This window comes from Dendrobates tinctorius, unplaced genomic scaffold (assembly GCF_039654945.1).
Source record: "Dendrobates tinctorius isolate UK_male_01 unplaced genomic scaffold, ASM3965494v1 ptg000086l, whole genome shotgun sequence".
In the NCBI taxonomy this organism is placed as follows: domain Eukaryota; kingdom Metazoa; phylum Chordata; class Amphibia; order Anura; family Dendrobatidae; genus Dendrobates; species Dendrobates tinctorius.
The window spans coordinates 70,564,447-70,586,260 of NW_027361754.1; the positions used below are offsets into that span (position 1 = coordinate 70,564,447).

General features: G+C 43.5%; 1 protein-coding gene across 3 annotated transcripts in view; it reads right to left on the bottom strand.

Moving 5' to 3' along the window:
- The window catches only part of VPS13D (vacuolar protein sorting 13 homolog D), a 438,357-nt gene that overhangs the window by 314,318 nt on the left and 102,225 nt on the right, over positions 1 to 21,814 (bottom strand). For 2 of the 3 annotated variants that reach the window (XM_073585586.1, XM_073585585.1), the window contains exons 19-25: positions 17,530 to 19,743; positions 8,648 to 8,799; positions 6,471 to 7,502; positions 6,298 to 6,388; positions 3,827 to 3,953; positions 3,519 to 3,699; positions 3,261 to 3,443 (exon numbers count right to left, since the gene is read on the bottom strand). In XM_073585586.1, the coding sequence (XP_073441687.1) occupies positions 3,261 to 3,443; positions 3,519 to 3,699; positions 3,827 to 3,953; positions 6,298 to 6,388; positions 6,471 to 7,502; positions 8,648 to 8,799; positions 17,530 to 19,743 (3,980 nt within the window). The remainder of the gene's footprint in view (positions 1 to 3,260; positions 3,444 to 3,518; positions 3,700 to 3,826; positions 3,954 to 6,297; positions 6,389 to 6,470; positions 7,503 to 8,647; positions 8,800 to 17,529; positions 19,744 to 21,814) is intronic. The other variant, XM_073585587.1, reaches the window with a different exon arrangement.

Sequence of the window (21,814 nt, forward strand, 5' to 3'; positions counted from 1 at the left end):
CAGTCTTCTCAAGAGAGCCCAAGAGATGCTTGCTTGCTCTAACCTCAGGCTTCACAAAATAGCCACAAACAGCCAAGAACTCATGAAAGCACTCCCTTCACAAGACTTGTGTAACGGTCTTAGAGACCTGGACATGGGGTCAGACCCCACACCAATGCAACGCAGCCTCGGGCTTCTCTGGAATCTACAGTCAGACACTTTTACCTTTCAGGTCAGCAAAGAAGAAAAGCCTTTCACACGCAGAGGTGTCCTGTCTACCATCAACAGCCTGTACGATCCCTTAGTTTTTGCAGCTCCTGTTACTATACAAGGCAAAGCCATACTAAGAGACTTAACCAAGGAGACTTCTGACTGGGATGCAACTCTGCCACCCGATAAGAGAACCCAGTGGTAAGCATGGAAGAACTCTTTAGCAGCTCTCGCCAACCTGAATATGTCAAGGCCATACACCCCTGTACCGTCTACAGAGATGCAGAGCCAAAGACTGGCTTCTATCAAAGCAATTGCTGCTGTTGCCTATCTCAAAACTGTGGACTCCAAATGTCAGTGCCACATTGGATTCGTCACGGGGAAAGCCAAACTTGCTCCACAACCAGAGCACACCATACCAAGGTTAGAACTTTGTGCTGCACTCTTAACCGTCGAGTTACAAGAGTTCATCACATCCGAGATGGATATCGACCTGACACAAGCCAAGTTCTACTCAGACAGCAAGGTAGTCCAGGGATACATACACAATGAAACCAGGTGATTCTACGTTTATGTCAACAACAGAGTGCTACGAATAAGGGTATGTGCACACGCTGCGGATTCTGCTGCGTTTCCGCAGCGTTTTTGGCTCTGCAGAAACGCAGCAGATTTTGCTGCGTTGTACAGTACCTTTATTTCCTATGGAAATAAAAAAAAGCTGTGCACATGCTGCGTTTTTTTCCGCGCGGTTTTGCTGCGGTTTACAATCCGCAGCATGTCAATTGTTTGGTGCAGAAACGCTGCGGTTTTACACCTCATCCATTATGAGGTGTAAAACCGCAGGGCAAAACCGCAGAAAAAACGCAGATAATCCGCAGATAAACCGCAGAAAAACCGCAGCACTTTGTCCTGCGGTTTTCTCTACAAAATCCGCAGAGACTAAAAACTACGTGTGCACATACCCTTAGGAGATCAGTTCATCCAAAACAGTGGCATTACGTCCCCACGGATCAAAACCCTGCAGATCATGCAACTAGTGCAGTTGACGCAAGTCGACTAGAGAGCACAACATGGCTCTCACGACCAAAACTATTGTACACTGAGGAGCATTGTCTAGACACCTTTGAACTGATAGGAGAGGACTCAGATGCTGAAATCCGCCCTCAGGTGTCTACCCTTCATGCAAAGACTCCAGCTACTCTTCTAACCCAGAAAACAGGACTATCCAAGTGCCCCTCCAGGGCAAAGTCTTGCCAATACATTCTGGGACAGGTGGCGCAAACAATATTTGTCTACCTTGCAGCCACGGACAAAGTGGCAATCTACCAGGCCTAATCTTCGGATTGGTGACCTCGTCCTTGTTAAAGACTGCCAGGCCCATCGGAACCAGTGGCCACTTGGACTAGTGACTACTACATTTCCGAGTAAAGATGGCCATGTCCGCAAAGTTGAACTTAGTATGGCCAAAGGAGATGGACCTAAGACATTCTTCAGACCAGTGACTGAGCTGGTCCTATTGTTGCCCTCTGAGAATAAGAATGGTGACATCCGTTTGATGTCAGACGGGGAGTGTTCTGTCTCCGACATAAACAATGACTCTTATTTACCTGAGTTGATAACATACCATATTGCTGTATGTACAGGATGTTCAGTTTTTCCTTAATGCTTATTGTTTCCAGCTCCATCTAGTGGCCAAAAGTTATAACTGCATGTTATATGCATTGTACTTCCTGATTCATTCCCTCCAATTCCCAATGTATCCTGGGTAAGTTACAAGGCATCATGGTCTAATACAGCCCCCTTTCTCTGCCCAGTCTGCCATTTTCTGCCAAGCCTGCTTCATCTGGACATCTCATTTTTCTACCTCCCCTTGTGTTAGCATCGTCGGTACGTAATCACTCTTCCTTCATCTAATTCCTGTCCTAGATCACCCCGCTTAGTTAGCTCTCCCCTGGTTAGCTATTATCTCAGGTAATCTTTATAATGTATATATGTATTTTTATGTACCCTTACTGATTCATTGTATTGTATGTCTTATTTGTAGTTTCACCGTGCATCTATATACCATCGCGTTCAATAAACACAGATTCAACCTACAGTCTTCTTATTGGACCCCCGGTATAGCGGTTTAACTACCCGTATAAGCTATATGAACCCCGTGTATTTAGCTGAGGACGGAATACCTACCTTTGCCCACACCACCTCCTACTAGCGTGGGGCTCGCAGCATTGCTCCACTCCTACCTCTGCCCACACCACATTCTACCAATCTGGGGCTCGCAGCATTGCCTCACCACTTACTTCGCCGAACACCACCTCCTATCAGCCTGGGGCTCGCAGCATTGCCCCACCCCTACCTTCACCAAACACCACCTCCTATCAGCCTGGGGCTCGCAGCATTGCCCCACTCCTACATCCGCTGAACACCACCTCCTACCAGCCTGGGGCTCGCAGCATCGCCCCCCACACCTACCTCCGCCGATCACCACCTTGTATCAGCTTGGGGCTCGCAGCATTGCCCCACTACCTCCACCGAGCACCAGCTCCTACCAGACTGGGGCTCGCAGCACTGCCCCACTCCTATGGCCACCGAACACCACCTTCTATCAGTCTGGAGCTCGCGGCATTGCACCAATCCTAGCTCTGCCATACACCACCTCCAACCAGTCTGGGGCTCGCAGCATTGCCCCACTCCTACCGCCGCCGAGCACTACCTCCTACCAGCCTGGGGCTCGCAGCATTTCCCCAATCCTACTTCCGCTGAACAACACATCCTTCCAGTCTGGGGCTCGCAGCATGGCCCCACTCCTATCTTCGCCGAACACCACCTCCTATCAGCCTGGGGCCCACAACATCTCCTGCCACCGTCAGCTTCCTGCAGCAGTGACCCTGCCACCTGGGACCCCGGAGGTAAGCTGCCATAAAAGTGGAGAAAACAAAAGGACGTGCCACCATTTTATAAATTTTTTTTTTTTTTACTATTTTCCTCCCAAAAATTTGGGGTGCGTCTTACGATTTGCAAAATACGGTAACAAATGCTGTATTTTATGGAAGCAGTGTTAACATAATTACCTTATCTTTTAAGCAGAATGTCCCGGAGGTACCCGAGAACAGAAAGCGGTTCTTCACTTTAAGTTTCCCAAGGTTGGCCACAATGAGGTTGTTAGATCGGGAGCTCTCGGGTATGAGAAGCACGGGGGCTCCAGCCTCAATGTCGAGCAAGATGCGAGAGGCCCTCTGCGCCTGGTCTCTTACCTAAAGAGACAGAAGTTATATAAAGATGGGGAGAATAAGCCAATCACACAACAACATAGGACTTTCTACACTTACAGTTTGGCCCTGAATTGCCGCCCTCTGCCGGCCAAGGACGTCTTGCAATTGCGTAAAATGCTGAATAAAGGAAACCACTTCGGACTGAAAGCGCTGAGTGTGCACGTACTGCACTGAGGCCATCCTCAGGCTGACACGCATGTCGTACTCTCTCTTCAGTTTGGGGTCAGGAATGCCGTACCTACAAAACATGTAGGATAAAACGCCTAATGACTAAGAGACTTGCGTTGAAATAAAGCTCACAAATCAGTTCATGCCTAATACCCACCAAAAAATGTATGAGACATAAAGAAAAAAAAAAGTCATACTTGAATATGTGGAAGATAAGCGCCTCATCTCCACTAGTGGTGAAGCGCTCGCTGTACAGCTCCCCATGGGCAGTCAGGTCACTCAGTGACAGGCTGCCGATGCTCCCCTGCAAGGCCAAGTCTCCCTCTGCCGTAAGAAAGAGGAGAAAGGTTAAATCATTCATGATGTAGCAAACTAAATATTAATAAAAAGATGATAAAAGATGTAAAATGGCCAACGGGCAGCACAGTGGCTCAGTGGTTAGCACTGCTGCTTTGCAGCGCTGGGGTCCCGGGTTCAAATCTGTAAGGAAAATGTATTTTCTCCCTAAGTTTTGTGGGTTTCCTCCATGTTCTCTGGTTTCCTCCCATACTCCAAATACATAGTGATAGGGAATCTAAATTGTGAGTCCCAATGGGGAGAAGTTTATACCGTTATGTAAACAAAGTATAAGTGCACTTTTAAAAGGCACTTTGCAAAGTTTACATCAAAAACATCCTGCCGTTTCTTGATTACAAATTATGTGTATCCATGGTAACAATATGCAAACACTGTATTGTATGTTCCTGGACCCATTGCATATACCACAAAGCTCTGTACATTGTATCCTGTTTACTTGCTTTACATATTTAATAAATGGTTTACTCTATGAAATTCTCACGGTGATCCGCTGTGAAGACATTGAGCTTGAACTGCGGTGACCTCATCACTGGCTTTTTCACACGGGGCTGAGGTCACCGCAGTTCAGCCCTGCTGGGAACGCAGTCTCACTGACCGGCGGTAACCTCGATGATGTCACCGCTGGTCAATGATGCTGCGCTCGCAGTTCAGTCACCAGTGGTTCTCAACGTGGATGGTCGAATCTTGGCACAATCCAGGCTGAAAACTATTTATCCTCCAGACATGGATTACGGCATGGGACAGAATAACGGACAGGTGAGGGATATTGTTGGTATTTTATTTCTGTTTTATTACAGGAAACGAGGGATTCAGTGGAATTAGGCATTAGGTGAGTATAACTGTGTTTGTTATTTTTAAATAAAAATGGAAAAGTGGGTTTTGCTGTATTTCTAATAAAGGACTTTATTCTGGCTGTGTTTTTATTTACCATACAACTATAGGATTAGTAATGGATAGGTGTCTTATAGACACCTTTCCAGTAGCAAACCGTGGGTTTGATGTCACCGGATAATGCAAAGGTGACATCAACCCCACAAATATTATTCCACTTGCCACTGTTACAGGGCAAGTGGGAAGAGCCGGGCAAAGCACCAGAACGGACGCATCTAGTAGATGTGACTTTTCTGGGCGGCTGCAGGCTGCTATTTTTAGGCTGGGGGGCAATATCCATGGACCCATATAGCCTGAAAATACCAGCCCCTAGTTGTCTGCATTAGCAAGGCTGGCTATCAAAAATGGAGGGACCCCACGCCATTTTAAAAAAAAAATGATTTATTTAAATAATTAAAACAACAACAACAACAAAAAAGTGTGGATCCCGCTATTCTTGATAACCAGCCTTGCTGAAGCTGACAGCTGAGGGTTGCAGCCCCAAGCTGTGAGTTTTCCTGGCTGGTTATCAAAAATCAAAACAAAAGTCCTCACCTATAACAATAGCCCATCAAATAGGGCAGCACTTCATGAATAACTAAACCACCTTATTTTTTGTACATTCCTTCAAATGTTAACGACGGATAAAAAAAAAAAAAAATGAATTGACGTGGCCAATGTCTTATTATAAGATGATGAGGACCTTAGTTGATTAGTCTCCATTTTTCCAGATACCTTTGTTCCTGATTTTAATAATTTTTGAATGAATTAATAAAAAATTGTACATTTATTCTTTATCCTTTGGTCACTTCAATTCATTTTTTATATCCATGGTTAACATTTGATGAGATGTACAAAAAATAAGGTGGTATGGTTACCAAAAATACAGGGTAATCCATGCTGGACTTTTTTTTAATTTATTTATACTGCAGGTGGCAGGTGAAGAATACTCCGGCGCCTACTCTACTGCTATTAGCGGCAGCAGGTGTAGTCTCATCAGCCGCTGCCTGCTGTTGCTGTTATAAGTTGAATATAACTCATCATTCTCCACTGCTGGCGCTGATCGCCAGCAGAGCAGAGGAGAATGATGAGAGCCGTCTTCAGCACCTGGCACTGGGGTACAACGCTTACTGTACCTCTGCTTCCCTGGCGCCTGTGCGTGTGATACTGATGCGGCCCACGGTTGCTATATGTGTGCCGCAAGTATTACACACATGGACACCCGGACACTTGACATCTATGGGACCGATTTTTCTGGTACCGGAAATATCAGGACTTGTGAAACCGACCTAATTCTGGGTCAGAAGGAATAATAGAGGAAAAACAAAACATACTGCAAAATTGATATTTAATGGATAATACACCATTTACTTAGACATGTCAGGAAAGGTGATGGGTCTTCTTAACAACACAAAATATATTCTGAGCGACAATATCTCACCAATATTTTCAAGATGGGTAGTGAGCTTGGATACACTTGCTTTAGCCAGTTCACTAGATGTCTTCTTCAGCACTAATGAAAGCGAGTGAACCTAAGATATAGACATTATTGTGTGTTTTCCATGTCACACAGGACACAACACTACGGCATTAGCTACTTATCTCTTTTCGTACCTTCAGATCCATCTTTGTGTTGGTATGTTCCTGCACGTCAGGACTGCTGGTTGGGTTTGCCTCAAACCTCATTGACTGTCTAACATCTGCAGATTCAGGTTTTAGAGCGTGGTTGTCAGCTGTCGATCCGATTCCAAAAAAGTCCAAAATCACCACCCACGTTTGCAGCGTGACCAATACGTCCAAGCAGTTAAAATCCACATTCACACTCCGATTGATGCGTTTGTACTTAGACGAGAACTCCGGATGCTTTTGATCCACTAGGAAAACGTTTACATGAACCAAGGACTCATCAAAATCGTCCTTCGTGTAAGACGTCTTTGATCTCTGGGATGTAGGAGAAGGTGGTGGAGTCAATGGGTATTCGGAATCTATTTCCTCGCTTGGCTTCCTACGAGATGGACATGGTGGTCTCTGGTATAACTGGAAGACATTTGTAGCTTCCTCCATGTGGGAAGGTAAAGACCTTGGCATATCTGGATACTCCACATGAGACACTAAGGGACATGACTGTGACAGATACTCTTTATGGGCCAAGCTGGAAGGTTTAGGTGCTCCCCTTGACATCATGAGATTCTTGTACTTTGAATCTGGGTTCTTTTCCAGCAGATCTTCCATGAGGAGCGAGCGTAATGCAATCTGTATAGCTAGTGTGTGCGGGTGATCTTTATTGAACTCAATGTCAAAGTCCTGAAACTTCAAACTTACTAATCCTTGGGCACCAAGAGTGAGATCCCCGCTGAGTTGAATCTGCAGTTCCGAGATCTGAAAATTTGCTTGAACCTGAGTAAATGGCGTTGTCTCATGATTGGAAACGGATTTGCTGGATAGAGACCTAAAGCTGTGTGTGTCAAACACATGTCTCTCTCTCTGATCATTAAAGGCATCGGCGCCTTGATTGAGAAGTTTTTCTGGTATCACAGGACTGGATAGAGTGGCAGAGCTTAGCGGCAGTTTGTTCACATCTTCGCTATATACCAGGTTATCGAGCGTTTGTAGGACCTGCTCGTAGACGTGTTTGGCTAGAACCACCTGTATAACAGAGCACACAGATCAGAAGCTTCCCAAATAGAAGGGTAAAAAGTCTCTGCAAGAACAGTATTAAAATGTTACTCCTGTGACCACCTGTGTGAATAACTCAATCCCCTAGGACCAGCCGTTAAGGAGTCTTATTGTACAACAGTATATATTTATGACACTGCATGAGTGTCCTGTGCCACCATTCTGTGGGGGCACCACTGTCTAATGATAGCTGATCTTGGACTCGCTTTACCCTGATTGCAGGATCACAGGCATGAGAAGCTGAATGGTGTGGAAGTTCATGCATGTACTCTGCTGTTCTGTTCTTGGGCCGGCACTGAGAAAGTTAGTCAAGTGCAGGAGAAACTTATACTTATCTGAAATGTCTGGACAGAAAATACTGATGAGTGGGGGTCTGACATGTGACACTTCCACTGATTTTCTGATGCTAGCGGCTGCCAGGTGTAAACAAGTAGAAAAAAGCCACTTAGCACAGCTTCGTTCAGTGTGTAGAGGCTGTTGCTGCGTGCTGCAGAACAGCTTTAGAAACATGAAAGTATCGAAAATAAGCAATTTTTGCCATTCACATTTTTTTTTCTAGAATTTACTCTCTTATTTATTTGCAGAAGAGAAAAAAGGAACTATTTAGAAGAGGGAAAGTATCAAACAGCCTTAGGATAGGTAGAGCGACTGGTGGAGGACAAACACATGAAATGAGGGGCTGTGGCGGAATCAGAAATGGCTGAGCTGTAGAACCAGGCACTGTCACATCTTGATCTGAAGATTGAGGTTTAAACCCCACCAATCACACATTTATCCTAAGAATAGGCTAGCAATATTTATCCCTGGAAAAATAGAATATGCATAAGGTCTTCATACAGAGCGTTTTCCAGGCAGCGCATAAATGCCTTCCAGATATTACGTGGCATCAGGGGCTCTCTGAGCTGTGACTACTCTGCATTGTTATGCTCCAAACCACTGTAGCCGATGGCAGTAGAAGAGATGAATGGTTATTGCCTAGAGAGCTTCTGCCACTTGGATTTCTACAGTAGAGATGGCACCCAAGCCACAGCAATGGACAGAGGAGTACAGGTATATAAACAGTGGACACGGGTGGCACTAGCGGTGCAGAAATTCCAGAGACACAGATAACGTACCTGAACATTATTGACAAAATTTCCCTCGATCTTCAGAATGCTTCCCACCTCTAAAGAGTCATCAGTGTAAGGAAACGCGAGTTCACTGTCGCGCTCCATATTGAACTTCTCCAATTTAAATTGTATGGTCGTGTTGTGCAGTATATGGAAAGCTGAAAAGCAGGACATGTCATGTTACAAAGCTTGAAATCAAAGAACCATCATTTCATACAGGACTAGGAAATCCACATACCATATTTTTTAGCATAATTGGAGAAAGATGCATCCGTCCCCCTGGAGTACCACGGTTATTGTTGGGAAGTAGATGCACTACTTTAGCATTGATTACCTAGCCTTAGGACAGGTCATCAATGTCTGATAGGTCGGGGTCCGATTCCAGGCACTCTCGCTGATCAGTTATTATCGGTGTCGGCAGCCGCCGACCAGAAGTACTCGCTTGCGGAGCTGGCTGTCTTTTAATAATTGCTGATGCAGGGTACTACACATCCGCCTCCCAACTCAATAGGGGTGCGGATGTGCAACACCCTGCCGAGGCCACTATCAGAAGACGACCATCTCCACAAGTGTGTACTTCCAGCCGGCACCACTGATATCAGCTGATCGGTGGGGGTGCCGGGAGTCAGACTTTGATCAGACATTGATGACCTATCCTGAGGATAGGTCATCAATGCTAAAGTAGTGAACAACCTCTTTAATTATTTTAAAGCGAGGCCACATATGTGCTGACATCTGACATCTGGGAGTTCTGTGGAAACTGTTTGGGTAAGAATACAAGGACAGAACAATGGAAAGGACACCACTGTAGGCATTTACTACAGGCCGCCTGTGCAATCTGAAGATATGGATGAACTCTTTATGCATCAAATGGCCACGTTCTCCAAAAAATATGACATAGTTGTCATGGGAGATTTCAACTATCCAGATATTTGTTGGGAATCTCTCTCAGGCAAAACTAACAGTTCAAGGAAATTCTTATCCTCCCTTTATGAAAACTTTATCTTCCAAAAGGTAAGGGAGAAAACAAGGGGAACTGCTACCTTGGATATAATCCTTATAAACAGGGAGGAAATGGTTGAGGAGGTAAGAGTGGCTGTGACCCTAGGAGGTAGCGACCATGCTATTTTAGAATTTTGGATAACTAGAGGAGGAAGACCTGTGAAGGTTAGATTTCAGAAAGGCAGATTTTAAGGGATTCAGAAAGAGAATTGGAGGGATCCAATGGCTGGATATCCTTAAGGACAAAAATGTCCGGGAAGGATGGGAAATTTTGAAAAATGAAATTCTTATGTTTATAAAATGGAAAGAGGGAGGCATATCTAAAGAAGAATATAATGCTATCTGCAGAACTTGCAGGGCTCAAATCAGATTATTAACCCCTTCACCCCCAAGGGTGGTTTGCACGTTCATGACCGGGCCAATTTTTACAATTCTGACCACTGTACCTTTATGAGGTCATAACTCTGGAACGCTTCCATGGATCCCGGTGATTCTGACATTGTTTTCTCGTGACATATTGTACTTCATGTTAGTGGTAAAATTTCATTCAAATAACTTGCGTTTATTTGTGAGAAAAACGGAAATTTGGCGAAAATTTCGCAATTTTCCAACTTTGAATTTTTATGCCCTTAAATCACAGAGATACGGCACACGAAAAACTTGATAACTAACATTTCCCACATGTTTACTTTACATCAGCACAATTTTGGAACCAAAATTTTTTTTTGTTAGGAAGTTATAAGGGTTAAAAGTTGACCAGCGATTTCTCATTTTTACAACACCATTTTATTTTTAGGACCACATCACATTTGAAACCAATTTGAGGGGTCTATATGATAGAAAATACCCAAAAGTGACACCATTCTAAAAACTGCACCCCTTAAGGTGCTCAAAACCACATTCAAGAAGTTTATCAACCCTTTAGGTGCGTCACAGGAATTTTTTTGAATATTTAAAAAAAAAATGAACATCTAACTTTTTTTCACAAAAAAAATACTTCAGGTTCAATTTTTTTTATTTTACCAAAGGTAACAGGAGAAATTGGACTGCAAAAGTTATTGTGCAATTTGTCCTGAGTAAGCTGATACCTGATATGTGGGGGGGAACGACTATTTCAGCGCATGGCAGAGCTCAGAATGGAAGGAGCGCCGTTTGACTTTTTCAATGCAAAATTGGCTGGAATTCAGATCGGACGCCATGTCGCGTTTGGAGAGTCCCTGATGTAACTAAGCAGTGGAAACCCCCTACAAGTGACCCCATTTTGGAAACTAGACCCCCCAAGGAACTTATCTAGATATGTGGTGAGAACTTTGAACCCACAAGGGCTTTACAGAAGTTTATAACGTACAGCGGTACAATTAAAAAAATCATACTTTTTCCACAAAAATGATCTTTTCACCCTCAATTCTTATTTTTCCAAAGGTAACAGGACCCTAAAACTTATTGTGCAATTTGTCCTGAGTACGCTGATACCCCACATGTGGGGGCAAACCACTATTTGGGCGCATGGCAGAGCTCGGAAGGGAAGCAGCGCCATTTGACGTTTTTGGCTGGAATTGAGATCGGACACCATGTCGCGATTGGAAAACCCCTGATGTACCAAAACAGTGGAAACCCCCCACAAATGACACCATTTTGTAAACTAGACCCCCCAAGGAACTTATCTAGATGTGTGGTGAGAACTTTGAACCCCCCAGTGCTTCACAGAAGTTTATAACGCCCGGGCGTGAAAATAAAAAATTCGTATTTTTTCCACAAACATGATCTTTTAGTCACCATTTTTTTATTTTCCCAAGGGTACCAGGAGAAATTGGACCCCAAAAGTTGTTGTCCAATTTGTCCTGAGTATGCCGATACCCCATATGTGGGGGAAAACTACTGTATGGGCACATGTCGGGGCTCGGAAGGGAAGTAGTGACGTTTTGGAATGCAGACTTTGATGGAATGGTCTGCGGGTGTCATGTTGCCTTTGGAGAGCCCCTAATGTACCTAAACAGTAGAAACCCCCCACAAATGACCCCATTTTGAAAACTAGACCCCCTAAGGAACTTATTTAGATGTGAGGTGAGCACTTTGAACCCCCAAGGGCTTCACAGAAGTTTATAATGCCAGGGCATGAAAATAAAAAAATCGTATTTTTTCCACAAACATGATCAATTAGTTCCCAATTTTTTTATTTTCCCAAGGGTAACAGGAGAAATTGAACCCCAAAAGTTGTTGTTGTTGTCCAATTTGTCCTGAGTACGCCGACACCCCATATGTGGGAGAAAACTACTGTATGGACGCACGTCAGGGCTCGGAAGGGAATTAGTGACGTTTTGGAATGCAGACTTTGATGGAATGGTCTGCGGGTGTCATGTTGCCTTTGGAGAGCCCATAATGTACCTAAACAGTGGAAACCCCCACAAATGACCCCATTTTGGAAACGAGACCCCCTAAGGAACTTATCTAGATGTGTGGTGAGCACTTTGAACCCCCAAGGGCTTCACAGAAGTTTATAATGCCCGGGCATGAAAATAAAAAAATCGTATTTTTTCCACAAACATGATAAATTAGTCCCCAATTTTTTCATTTTCCCAAGGGTAGCAGGAGAAATTGGACCCCAAAAGTTGTTGTCCAATTTGTCATGAGTACACTGACACCCCATATGTGGGAGAAAACTACTGTATGGACACACGTCGGGGCTCGGAAGGCAAGCAGTGACGTTTTGGAATGCAGACTTTGATGGAATGGTCTGTAGGTGTCATGTGCGTTTGGAGAGCCCCTGATGTACCTAAACTATTGAATCTCCCCACAAGTGACCCCATTTTGGACGCTAGACCCCCCACGGAACTTATCTAGATGTGTGGTGAGCACTTTGAACCCCTAAGTGCTTCACAGAAGTTTATAAAGCTCGGACGTGAAAATAAAAAAATCAATTTTTTCCACAAAAATGATATTTTTGCCCCCAATTTTCTATTTTCCTAAGGGTAACAGGAGAAATTGGACCCCAAAAATTGTTTTGCAATTTGTCCTGAGTAGGCTGATACCCTACATGTGGGGGTAAAACACTGTTTGGGCGCATGGCAGAGCTTGGAAGGGAAGGAGCACCATTTGACTTTTTCAACTCAGAATTGGCTGGAATTGAGATCAGACATCATGTTGCATTTGGAGAGCCCCTGATGTTCCCAAACAGTGGAAACCCCCAATTCTAACTCCAACCCGAACCCCAACACACCCCTAACCCTAATCTCAGCCCTAGCCCTAACCCTAATGGAAAAATGGAAATAAATACATTTTTTTAATTTTATTATTTTTCCCTAACTAAGGGGGTGATAACGGGGGATTTGACTTACTATTTATGGCGGTTTTTATATTTGGCAGCTGTCATACACTAAAAGACGCTTTTTATTGTAAAAATAGTTTTTGCATCACCTCATATTGAGAGCTATAATTTTTCCGTATTTTGACCCACCGAGTCATGTGAGGTCTTATTTTTTGCGGGACGAGTTGATGTTTTTATTGGTACCATTTTCGGGCACGTGACATTTTTTGATCGCTTTTTATTTCGATTTTTGGGACGCAGAATGAACAAAAACCAGCGTTTCATGAATTTCTTTTGGGGGGGGTGCGTTTACACCGTTCCGCGTGCAGTAAAATTGATAAAGCGGTTTTATTCTTCGGGTCAGTACGGTTACAGCGATACCTCATTTAGGTCGTTTTTTTTATGTTTTGTCGGTTTTATGCAATGAAAACTATTTTATATAAAAAATAATTATTTTTGCATCGCTTTATTCTGCGAGCTATAACTTTTTTATTTTTTCGCTGATGATGCTGTGTGGCGGCTCGTTTTTTGCGGGACAAGATGACGTTTTCAGCGGTACCATGGATATTTATATGCGTCTTTTTGATCGCGTGTTATTACACTTTATGTTTGGCGGTATGATAAATCATTATTTTTTGCTTCGTTTTTATTTTTATTTTTTAAGGCGTTCGCTAAAGGGGTTAACTAATGGAACAGTTTTATAGGGCGGGTCGTTACGGACGCGGCGATACCTAATATGTGTACTTTTATTGTTTTGTTTTGTTTTTTTCCAAAAAATGGATTTATTTGGGGGAATGTTTTCTTTTTTTCTAATTTATTTGGCGATTTTTTTTTAAATTATTTTAACACTTTTTTAAATTTTTTTTTTAACTTTATTAAATAGTCCCAGGTGGGACATCACTGTCCTGTGACAGATCGCTGATCTGTCACATCACAGATCACTGTGACAGATCAGCGATCTGTCACAGGCAGTGCAGAAGGCTTCCTCATGCCTGCGCTTTGCAGGCACTGAGGAGGCCAGCTTCCTGCAGGACCCCCGAAGGCCACCGTCGCCATCTTGGATTCGGGGGCCTGCAGGAAAGGAGCCCCCCGCAGCAGCGTTGCACATTGCGCTGCAGTGGGGGGCTCAGGGAAGCACGGAGGGAGCCCCCTCTCCCTGCCGATGCTTCCCTTTAACCCCCGGTACACCGCGATCATGTTTGATCGCGGTGTGCAAGGGGCTAACGTGTTGGGGGCGGTCCGTGACCGCCCCTGACACATTGTGCCGGGTGTCAGCTGTGATAATCAGCTGACACCCAGCCGCTATCAGCGGCGCTCACCACGTGGGCGCCGCTGATCGCGGTAGACGTACTATCCCGTCCATGGAAATAGGGGCCGGGTCCCATGGATGGGATAGTACGTCCGATGTCAGGAAGGGGTTAAAGCTGGCAATGAGTTGAGGCTTGCAAGATACGTCAAAAGCAATAAAAAAGGATTTTGGGGATATGTCAAAAGTAAAAGAAAAAGTCAAAGATGCTATAGGATTTTTACAGGATGAAAATGATAAAATGGTAAGACAGGATGTTGAGAAGGCGGAACTTTTAAATTCCTATTTTGCATCTGTTTTCTCTCAGAAAGGAAATGTAACATCAACTGTTCTTCACTGTCCTATTAAGGGAATAGAAGAATCCAGGATATCTATAAACAGAAAGATAGTGAGGAAACACTTAGCTAACCTAAATGAATTCAAGTCTCCAGGTCCAGATGAGTTACACCCCAGAGTACTGAAGGAGACAGCAAAAGAAATTTTTGAACCCCTCTCCATAATTTTTGAAAATTCTTAGAGAACAGAAGTCCCAGAAGACTGGAGAAGAGCAAATGTTGTTCCTATCTTCAAAAAGGGGAAGAAGGTGGACCCACGCAACTATAGGCCGGTGGGTCTGACTTCTACACCAGGAAAGAGCTTTGAACAAATTATTAAACAACATGTAAGTACCTGGATAAGAATGAAAGAATGAAGTGATTAAACAGAGTCAGCATGGGTTTTTAACTAATAAGTCATGTCAGACTAAATTAATTTCCTTCTATGACAGAATCACTGATTGGGTGGATAAGGGAAATGCTGCAGATATATCTTGGCTTCAGCAAAGCATTTGACAAAGTATCTCACACAATCCTTCTTGAAAAAAATGGCTAAGTATGGAATGGACAAGGCAACTGTTAGGTGGATTCATAACTGGCTTAGTGATTGGACCCAAAGAGTGGTCGTAAATGGCTGCACATTCAGTTAGAAGAATGTCTCAAGTGGGGTACCACAGGGCTCTGTCCTGGGCCCTGTATTGTTGAACATCTTTATCAACGATTTAGATGAAGGAATTGAGGGTAAACTGATTACATTTGCTGATGACACAAAGCTAGGAGGGATAGCTAATACCAGAGAAGATTGAGAGAGAGGATTCAAAAGATATAAATAAACTGGAGTAGTGGGCAGCAACTAACAGAATGGTTTTTAACAGGGAAAAACGCAAAGTACTACATCTGGGCAATAAAAATGAAAAAAGCATACACAGAATGGGAGGAATAGGGCTAAGCAACAGTAAATGTGAAAAAGACTTGGGTATACTAATAGATTACAGACTGAATATGAGTCAACAGTGTGATGCAGCAGCAAAAAAGGCAAATGCATTTCTAGGATGTATTAACAGAAGCATACAGCCTAGGTCACGTGAAGTCATTATTGCCCTCTACTCCTCTTTGGTCAGACCTCATCTGGAATACTGTGTCCAGTTTTGAGCGCCACATTTTAAAAAAGACATCAACAAACTGGAGCAAGTTCAGAAAAGAGCAACCAGAATGGTGACCGGTCTGCAAACCGTGTCTCATGAGGAAAGGTTGCAGGATTTGGGAATGTTTAGCTTGCAGAAGAGAAGACTGAGAGGAGACTTAATAGCTGTCTACAAATATCTAAAGGGCTGTCACATTGTAGAAGAATCATATTTATTCTCATTTGCACAAGGAAAGACTAGAAGCAATGGGATGAAACTGAATGGGAGGAGACAGATCAGATATTAGAGAAAACTATTTGACAGTTAGAGTGATCAATGAGTGGAACAGGCTGTCATGAGAGGTGGTGAGTTCTCCTTCAATAGAAGTCTTCAAACAGAGGCTGGACAGACATCTGTCATGGATGATTTAGCGAATCCTACTTTGAGCAGGGGGTTGGACCGGATGGCCCAGGAGGTCCCTTCCAACGCTATGATTCTATGATCTTTCTGCTAGCTGAAGGGACTCAAGGCATTTTCATCCTACCCTCCGAGACGCTGCCAATCACAGCTTGGCAGTGTCTGTGAGGTAGATGGAAGGCGCGCATCCCTAGAGAAAACTGTGAAAAAACTCCCAGTTGCACTACAAGCAGAAATTTCACATACCACGCTCCAGAAGAAACAAATGTAAATAACTCTGCAACGGAGCGACACCGCACAAAATGAGAAAGAGAGGCAGAATCAGGGGAACACATGGATATTTGCAAGATATTTAACTCAAATGTTTTTGAGCACGTGACATGTCATCTTTAACTACTACGAGCCAAATAAGAGGAGTAGAAACATCTAAACATAAGTGCAGTGCTAACGTGATACCCTTAGGAGGCATGCTCTCCACACACACTGATCAAGCATAGAGAAACACTGTAAACAGACAATGGCCACAAGTATTGTGCACAAATTCTACTAACTAGAATAGGATCCATGCAGAACACACATGGTTCTCTTAGAAAATATCTAGTGTGCATGTGTATGCCTGGATGGGAATATCAAACACTTAAAAACAACTTGTCTTAAAGAGATTTTGCTCTTATTTTATTCCTGCTGATCTCTAAGGGAGGCAAGGCATACAGGATAATTATGCAGAGAAAGATAAAGACACGCCCCAGAGGATCCAATGAGACATACCCCTTAGTAAAAACAATAAAAATTAGCACTTAATAAAAGGCCCATATCTCTGAAATCGCATGGCAGAATTAAAATAAATAAGTAATCAGGGAAGAAGTGGGAATAAAATACAAGCAAATACTGGCCACTTCTGCACATGTGACAGTTCCTCTAAGGTCATAGCCAAACTTTTTTGCCATTTCATGTTTCCTCGTCTTCTAAGAGACATAACTTTTATATCATTCAGGTCACTGACAAAGTTCATTTTACTATATTATGTCCTGAAAAATGTAAAAAAAAAAAAATTTAAAAAAATACGGCTTTCATTGTTTGGTAACCACGAACTGCAGTACGATTATGGCAATACTACATTTATATATTATTTTTAAATTATTTTAGTGGTTTTCAAAAATTCTGAACTGTCTAAATATAACTTTGGTCAGTGTCATCATTTTCAAAGACCCACAAGGTTTTTTCCCTCTTTTTCAGTCAACCAAGCTTTATGGAGACTAGCTCCAATCACAGCTGTTAGAGGAAGGTGCTGACTGTATAACACAGCAGGCTCCGCTTATGAGCCTGTTCCCACACCTGCACTCTCATGATACCTGATCATATAAGACCTGCACAGTGGAAGTACAATAGGTTTATTATAAGCATTATTAACTGCAGCTCACCTTGATTCTTTTGAAGCGATTCAAAGAAATCACTTCGGGTGAAATGTGCTTCTTCCTGACTGCTGACACTAGCAGAGCTGGACGTCGGCCGTGAAGATGCTTGTTCTGAGCACAGGAGATCTTTCCGTCCAGCAAGAACGCTACTATTCAACGAGTAGAGCTTAATATCCTTGATTTCGACATGTAACCTGTCGCTTCTTGACTGCTCATCATCCGATACAAAATTCTGAATAAATATCTGCCCTAGATGACCAACCAGAAGCTCAGGACTTCCAGGACTACGAGGTATGGACACAATGGGAGACTCAATGTTGATATTTAGAATAAGTTTTACCGGGTCTGTTTTGACATTGACGGGACAGGGTCCATCGTATTCATCTGTCTCATACAGCATGGTGTCTCGAAGTCTACGGGGAGTTTCAAATAACGAAACCATCTCACTATACTCTGCAGTTTTGGTGGCAAGGACAGAAGACACTTTGGAGGCCGCAGTCTTTAGCATGTTACGGAAGTTATCTTCTAACTCATCCATGGATAGGGTCAGCTCTTTTAGGAACTTAGCTGAATGGTTATAGTGTAAAGAAGCCATGTTAAGGTTCAGGGCAAATTCTTCTTTGGATTGCTCGATAAATGTAAAATTTAAGGCCTCTATTGGAACATAAGTCACATGTCCCTTGACAAAAAAGCCTTCAAAGCAATCTGCATCAATTCCTTCACTCTCGGAAGCTGAGTTATTGCCTATACTAATCACATATTGGTTTTTAGAAGAATCTTGTGCTAGGTCCATTAGCTGAAGGCAACCAAGGCAACCATTAACAGAAAATCTACTCCCTAAGGCTAGATTGACCTTAGTTCCACCTATACTTGCAGTGGCAATCTTCCGCCCACTGCTATTCCCGTCGGGCATGGCAACTGTCCTAAAGAGGAGAATGTTTAACCTATTAATGTCAATGGCTACTTGGGTGTTCTGCTCATATGTTGACTGGTAAGTTTCCTGCTTGCTATAATTGGTCTCAAAGTCAACTTTTGAAGGCTGAGGACTAATATTGTCATTATCTCGGGGAAAAGACTTCTGAAGAAAAGCAATAAGTTCTACAATTGTTTCGGGGTTAAGGATGATGTCTAGGTTGTTCACCTGCACAGTCATTACTTGCAAGGAGCTGTCCAAATTCATAGACGGACACTCCGAGCTCACAAACTGGTATTCAATCTTTATAAGTGATTCTTGATCTTTTAAGGTGATGTTTTCGAGCGAGTTATACTTATTTTGGCTTGGGCATGAATTAGATGGTGAAAAGTCATTGGTATCAGACACTGGAGACTGTGCCCTGCTTTCCCTCAGACTTCCGGTTGGGGCATCTAAACACAAATTTTTGTGAGAGGCCATCAGAAGATCGAAGTCCGATCCGTATGTCTGCATGGTGTCCACCATGAGCAGACCATGGACAGTCAGAGAAACCTCGGCGTCGTAGGGTCTCTTTACAAAATGTGCATTTGAGCCAAAGACTTTAAGAAGTGAAATATAGCGGCCACAGCTTTCTACGCCGAGCTGCATGTAATTAATCTTAAACTCGGCTAAAAGAAGCTTCGACTCCACAAGCACTTCTCTGGTGTGCTGTTCCAAAGTGATAATGCTCTGCGTCAGATTCATGACCGAGTCTGGCATCCTTCCATGGTTCTCAGTGTCAAGAAATATCTTCTCTTTCCTAAGGGTCATATTATCTGCTGTCCTGTTCTCAGAATTGGACAAGTTTGTAAAGCATTTTCTTAAAGCGAATATCTTGTCTTCGTTGACATGGACTTTCAAATCCGGCAAGGTACCAGAAAGCACAGCTCCAGGGTATTGAGGATCGGAGGTGTAGATCAGTCTCCGCTCCAGTTGTAAATGGACGTTGAACTTTTCCACAACGTGGGTTGGCCCAACTTCATTGTCTTGAATATGTTTCCAATTGTCTTTCACATGACCGACCATGATCTGCAAGTCCTTAAATGACAGTGTGTATCTTTCATACATTTTGTTGCTTTGTAAATACGCTTCTAACTGCTCCTCGCTCAGCTCTGTGCCACTGCCACTAGACGTGTCCACCCCGGCTTTTACATCCATTTCTGGCGGAGGACTGTTGGTAGGTGTTGCTAAAGGGGTTTTATACTCGTCATCGCTTATTTCATTTGTTTCAGCAGAAAACTGATCTAAAACTTTTCGCTTACAATGGTCTGGAAGACAAAAAGTAAAAATAAGCTCATAGACTTTGAAGCGTCACACAGAAAACACATATATATACATAAATATAACATATCCATGATTACATGTGACACACCTGTATCAGTGCCAGTCATTCCTGTCTCTGCTTTGGTCACCGGGTGGCACTGCATTCTCATTTTAGGCAATCGAAGGAGAACATTCTAGCTCTGTGTCCTCTGGAACTTGTAGTTCCGTCCGGGCTAAGAGATCTAGCGTTAACTTCTGTTCCCCTCCCAACTGTGCAGTCTGGGTGGGGATGCAAGCTATTTAAGCTCCTGATACCTTGCTGTTCACTACTAGTTATAACTTGACTAGCTTCAGTGAACCTCTATATTCTTGTCTGTATTCCCAGCAGATATTCCAGATTTTGACCACGGCTCTCGTTTTTTTACTACTCTCCTGCCTTACCATTTTGTTTCTGCACCAATATCATGTTTCTGACCTGGCTTTTGGACCATTCTTTCTGCCATCCTGCACCAACGACCAACAGCTGACTCTCTGGTCACTGTATAGATCCAGCTCCATGTACAAGAGTATAATGGTGATGGCCAGAAAATCCTGTGATCTTCGAACACTGCATCAACATCTTCCGGCTTACACTACCTTGGTTCTGAAGGTAATTCACCGGTGGGGTCCGGGAATGTGAGATCAGGGCTTTGCCAACAAAGCTCCTTGACAAAAGGCTTCTGTTGACCCATTTTCAGAAACCTCTGGCGCTCAGAGATTGCTTAAGTCGGGATTGTGGGGTAGGTTTGCATCTTTTGAAGTCTATCAGTTTTAGGACTTGGCTTGACACTGTTTCCATGGAAAACTGTGTCCCTCTCACAATCTGAAGTGTAGGAGCTCTGAGGACAAGAACTGTATTCGGGAGCATTGTGGTACCATGTTGGAAAGCATAGACCACTTCCTTCTTCATTGTCCCTTCAACACAACACAGAGGTGTAAAACAGGGTGGGAACCTCCACTGGATGGACGGTCTCTCTTATGCGGAATGGACCTATGGAGCATTCGGAGACCTAGGTGGTCGAGATTGCTGCAATTAATTTCTAATTCGCGTAGTGGTTAGGTATCACACTTTTTTCCTGGTGGTGGGCTTCTACTGACATTGTAGATTTTTGTTTTGGTCAGTGTACAGTGATGTATTGACTGAAGGCGCCACACTTGTGCTTTGTTAGTTGTGGATATTGTAATTTTTGTTTCTGCATATATTGTGTATATGGATATAAATTTGGGTGTAGGTGTTAGATTGGGTGGTGGGAAAAAGGGGTAAGTGGGTTCATCTTGTGGGAATTTTAAGCCCACATTCCTCTTGGTATCTTTTGATTTATGTGATTACTGTTATTCTGTAATGTCTTTTATTGTCTGTACAAGTCTCCTCTAAAATGTAAAGTGCTGTGGAATATGTTGGCACTACAGAAATAAAACAGGGATTTTTGTGTGTACTCTCCGTAAAATCCTTTTCTCCGAGCCACTCATTGGGGGACACAGGGCCATGGGTGTTATGCTGCTGCCACTAGGAGGCTGACATCAAGTTAATACAAAAAAAAGTTAGCTTCTCCTCTGCAGTCTACACCCTCATCTGGCTCCGAGAGAACCAGTCCTGTGCAAAAGCTGTAGGAAAAATATTAACAACATAGAAGAGTTCAACATGACAACTTAAAGAACAGGCATAAGCCATCAGACTAACAGTGTGGGTGCTGTGTCCCCCAATGAGTGGCTTGGAGAAAAGGATTTTACGGTGAGTACACACAAAAATCCCTATTTCTCCTTCGCCTCATTGGGGGACACAGGACCATGGGATGTCCCAAAGCAGTCCCTGGGTGGGAAAACAGCACAAAGGATTAGGCTTCACGTAACAACTGCCTAGATGTGCGCCACCGTGGTCTGCAGAATTTTTCTGCCCAGACCCGCATCCGTGTAAGCCTGGGAGTGAATATTATAGTGCTTCGAGAAGGTATATAGACTGGACCCAGCCGCAGCTTTACAGTCCTGTTCCGCCGACACCTGGTGCCGAATGGCCCAGGAAGCCCCAACTGCCCGAGT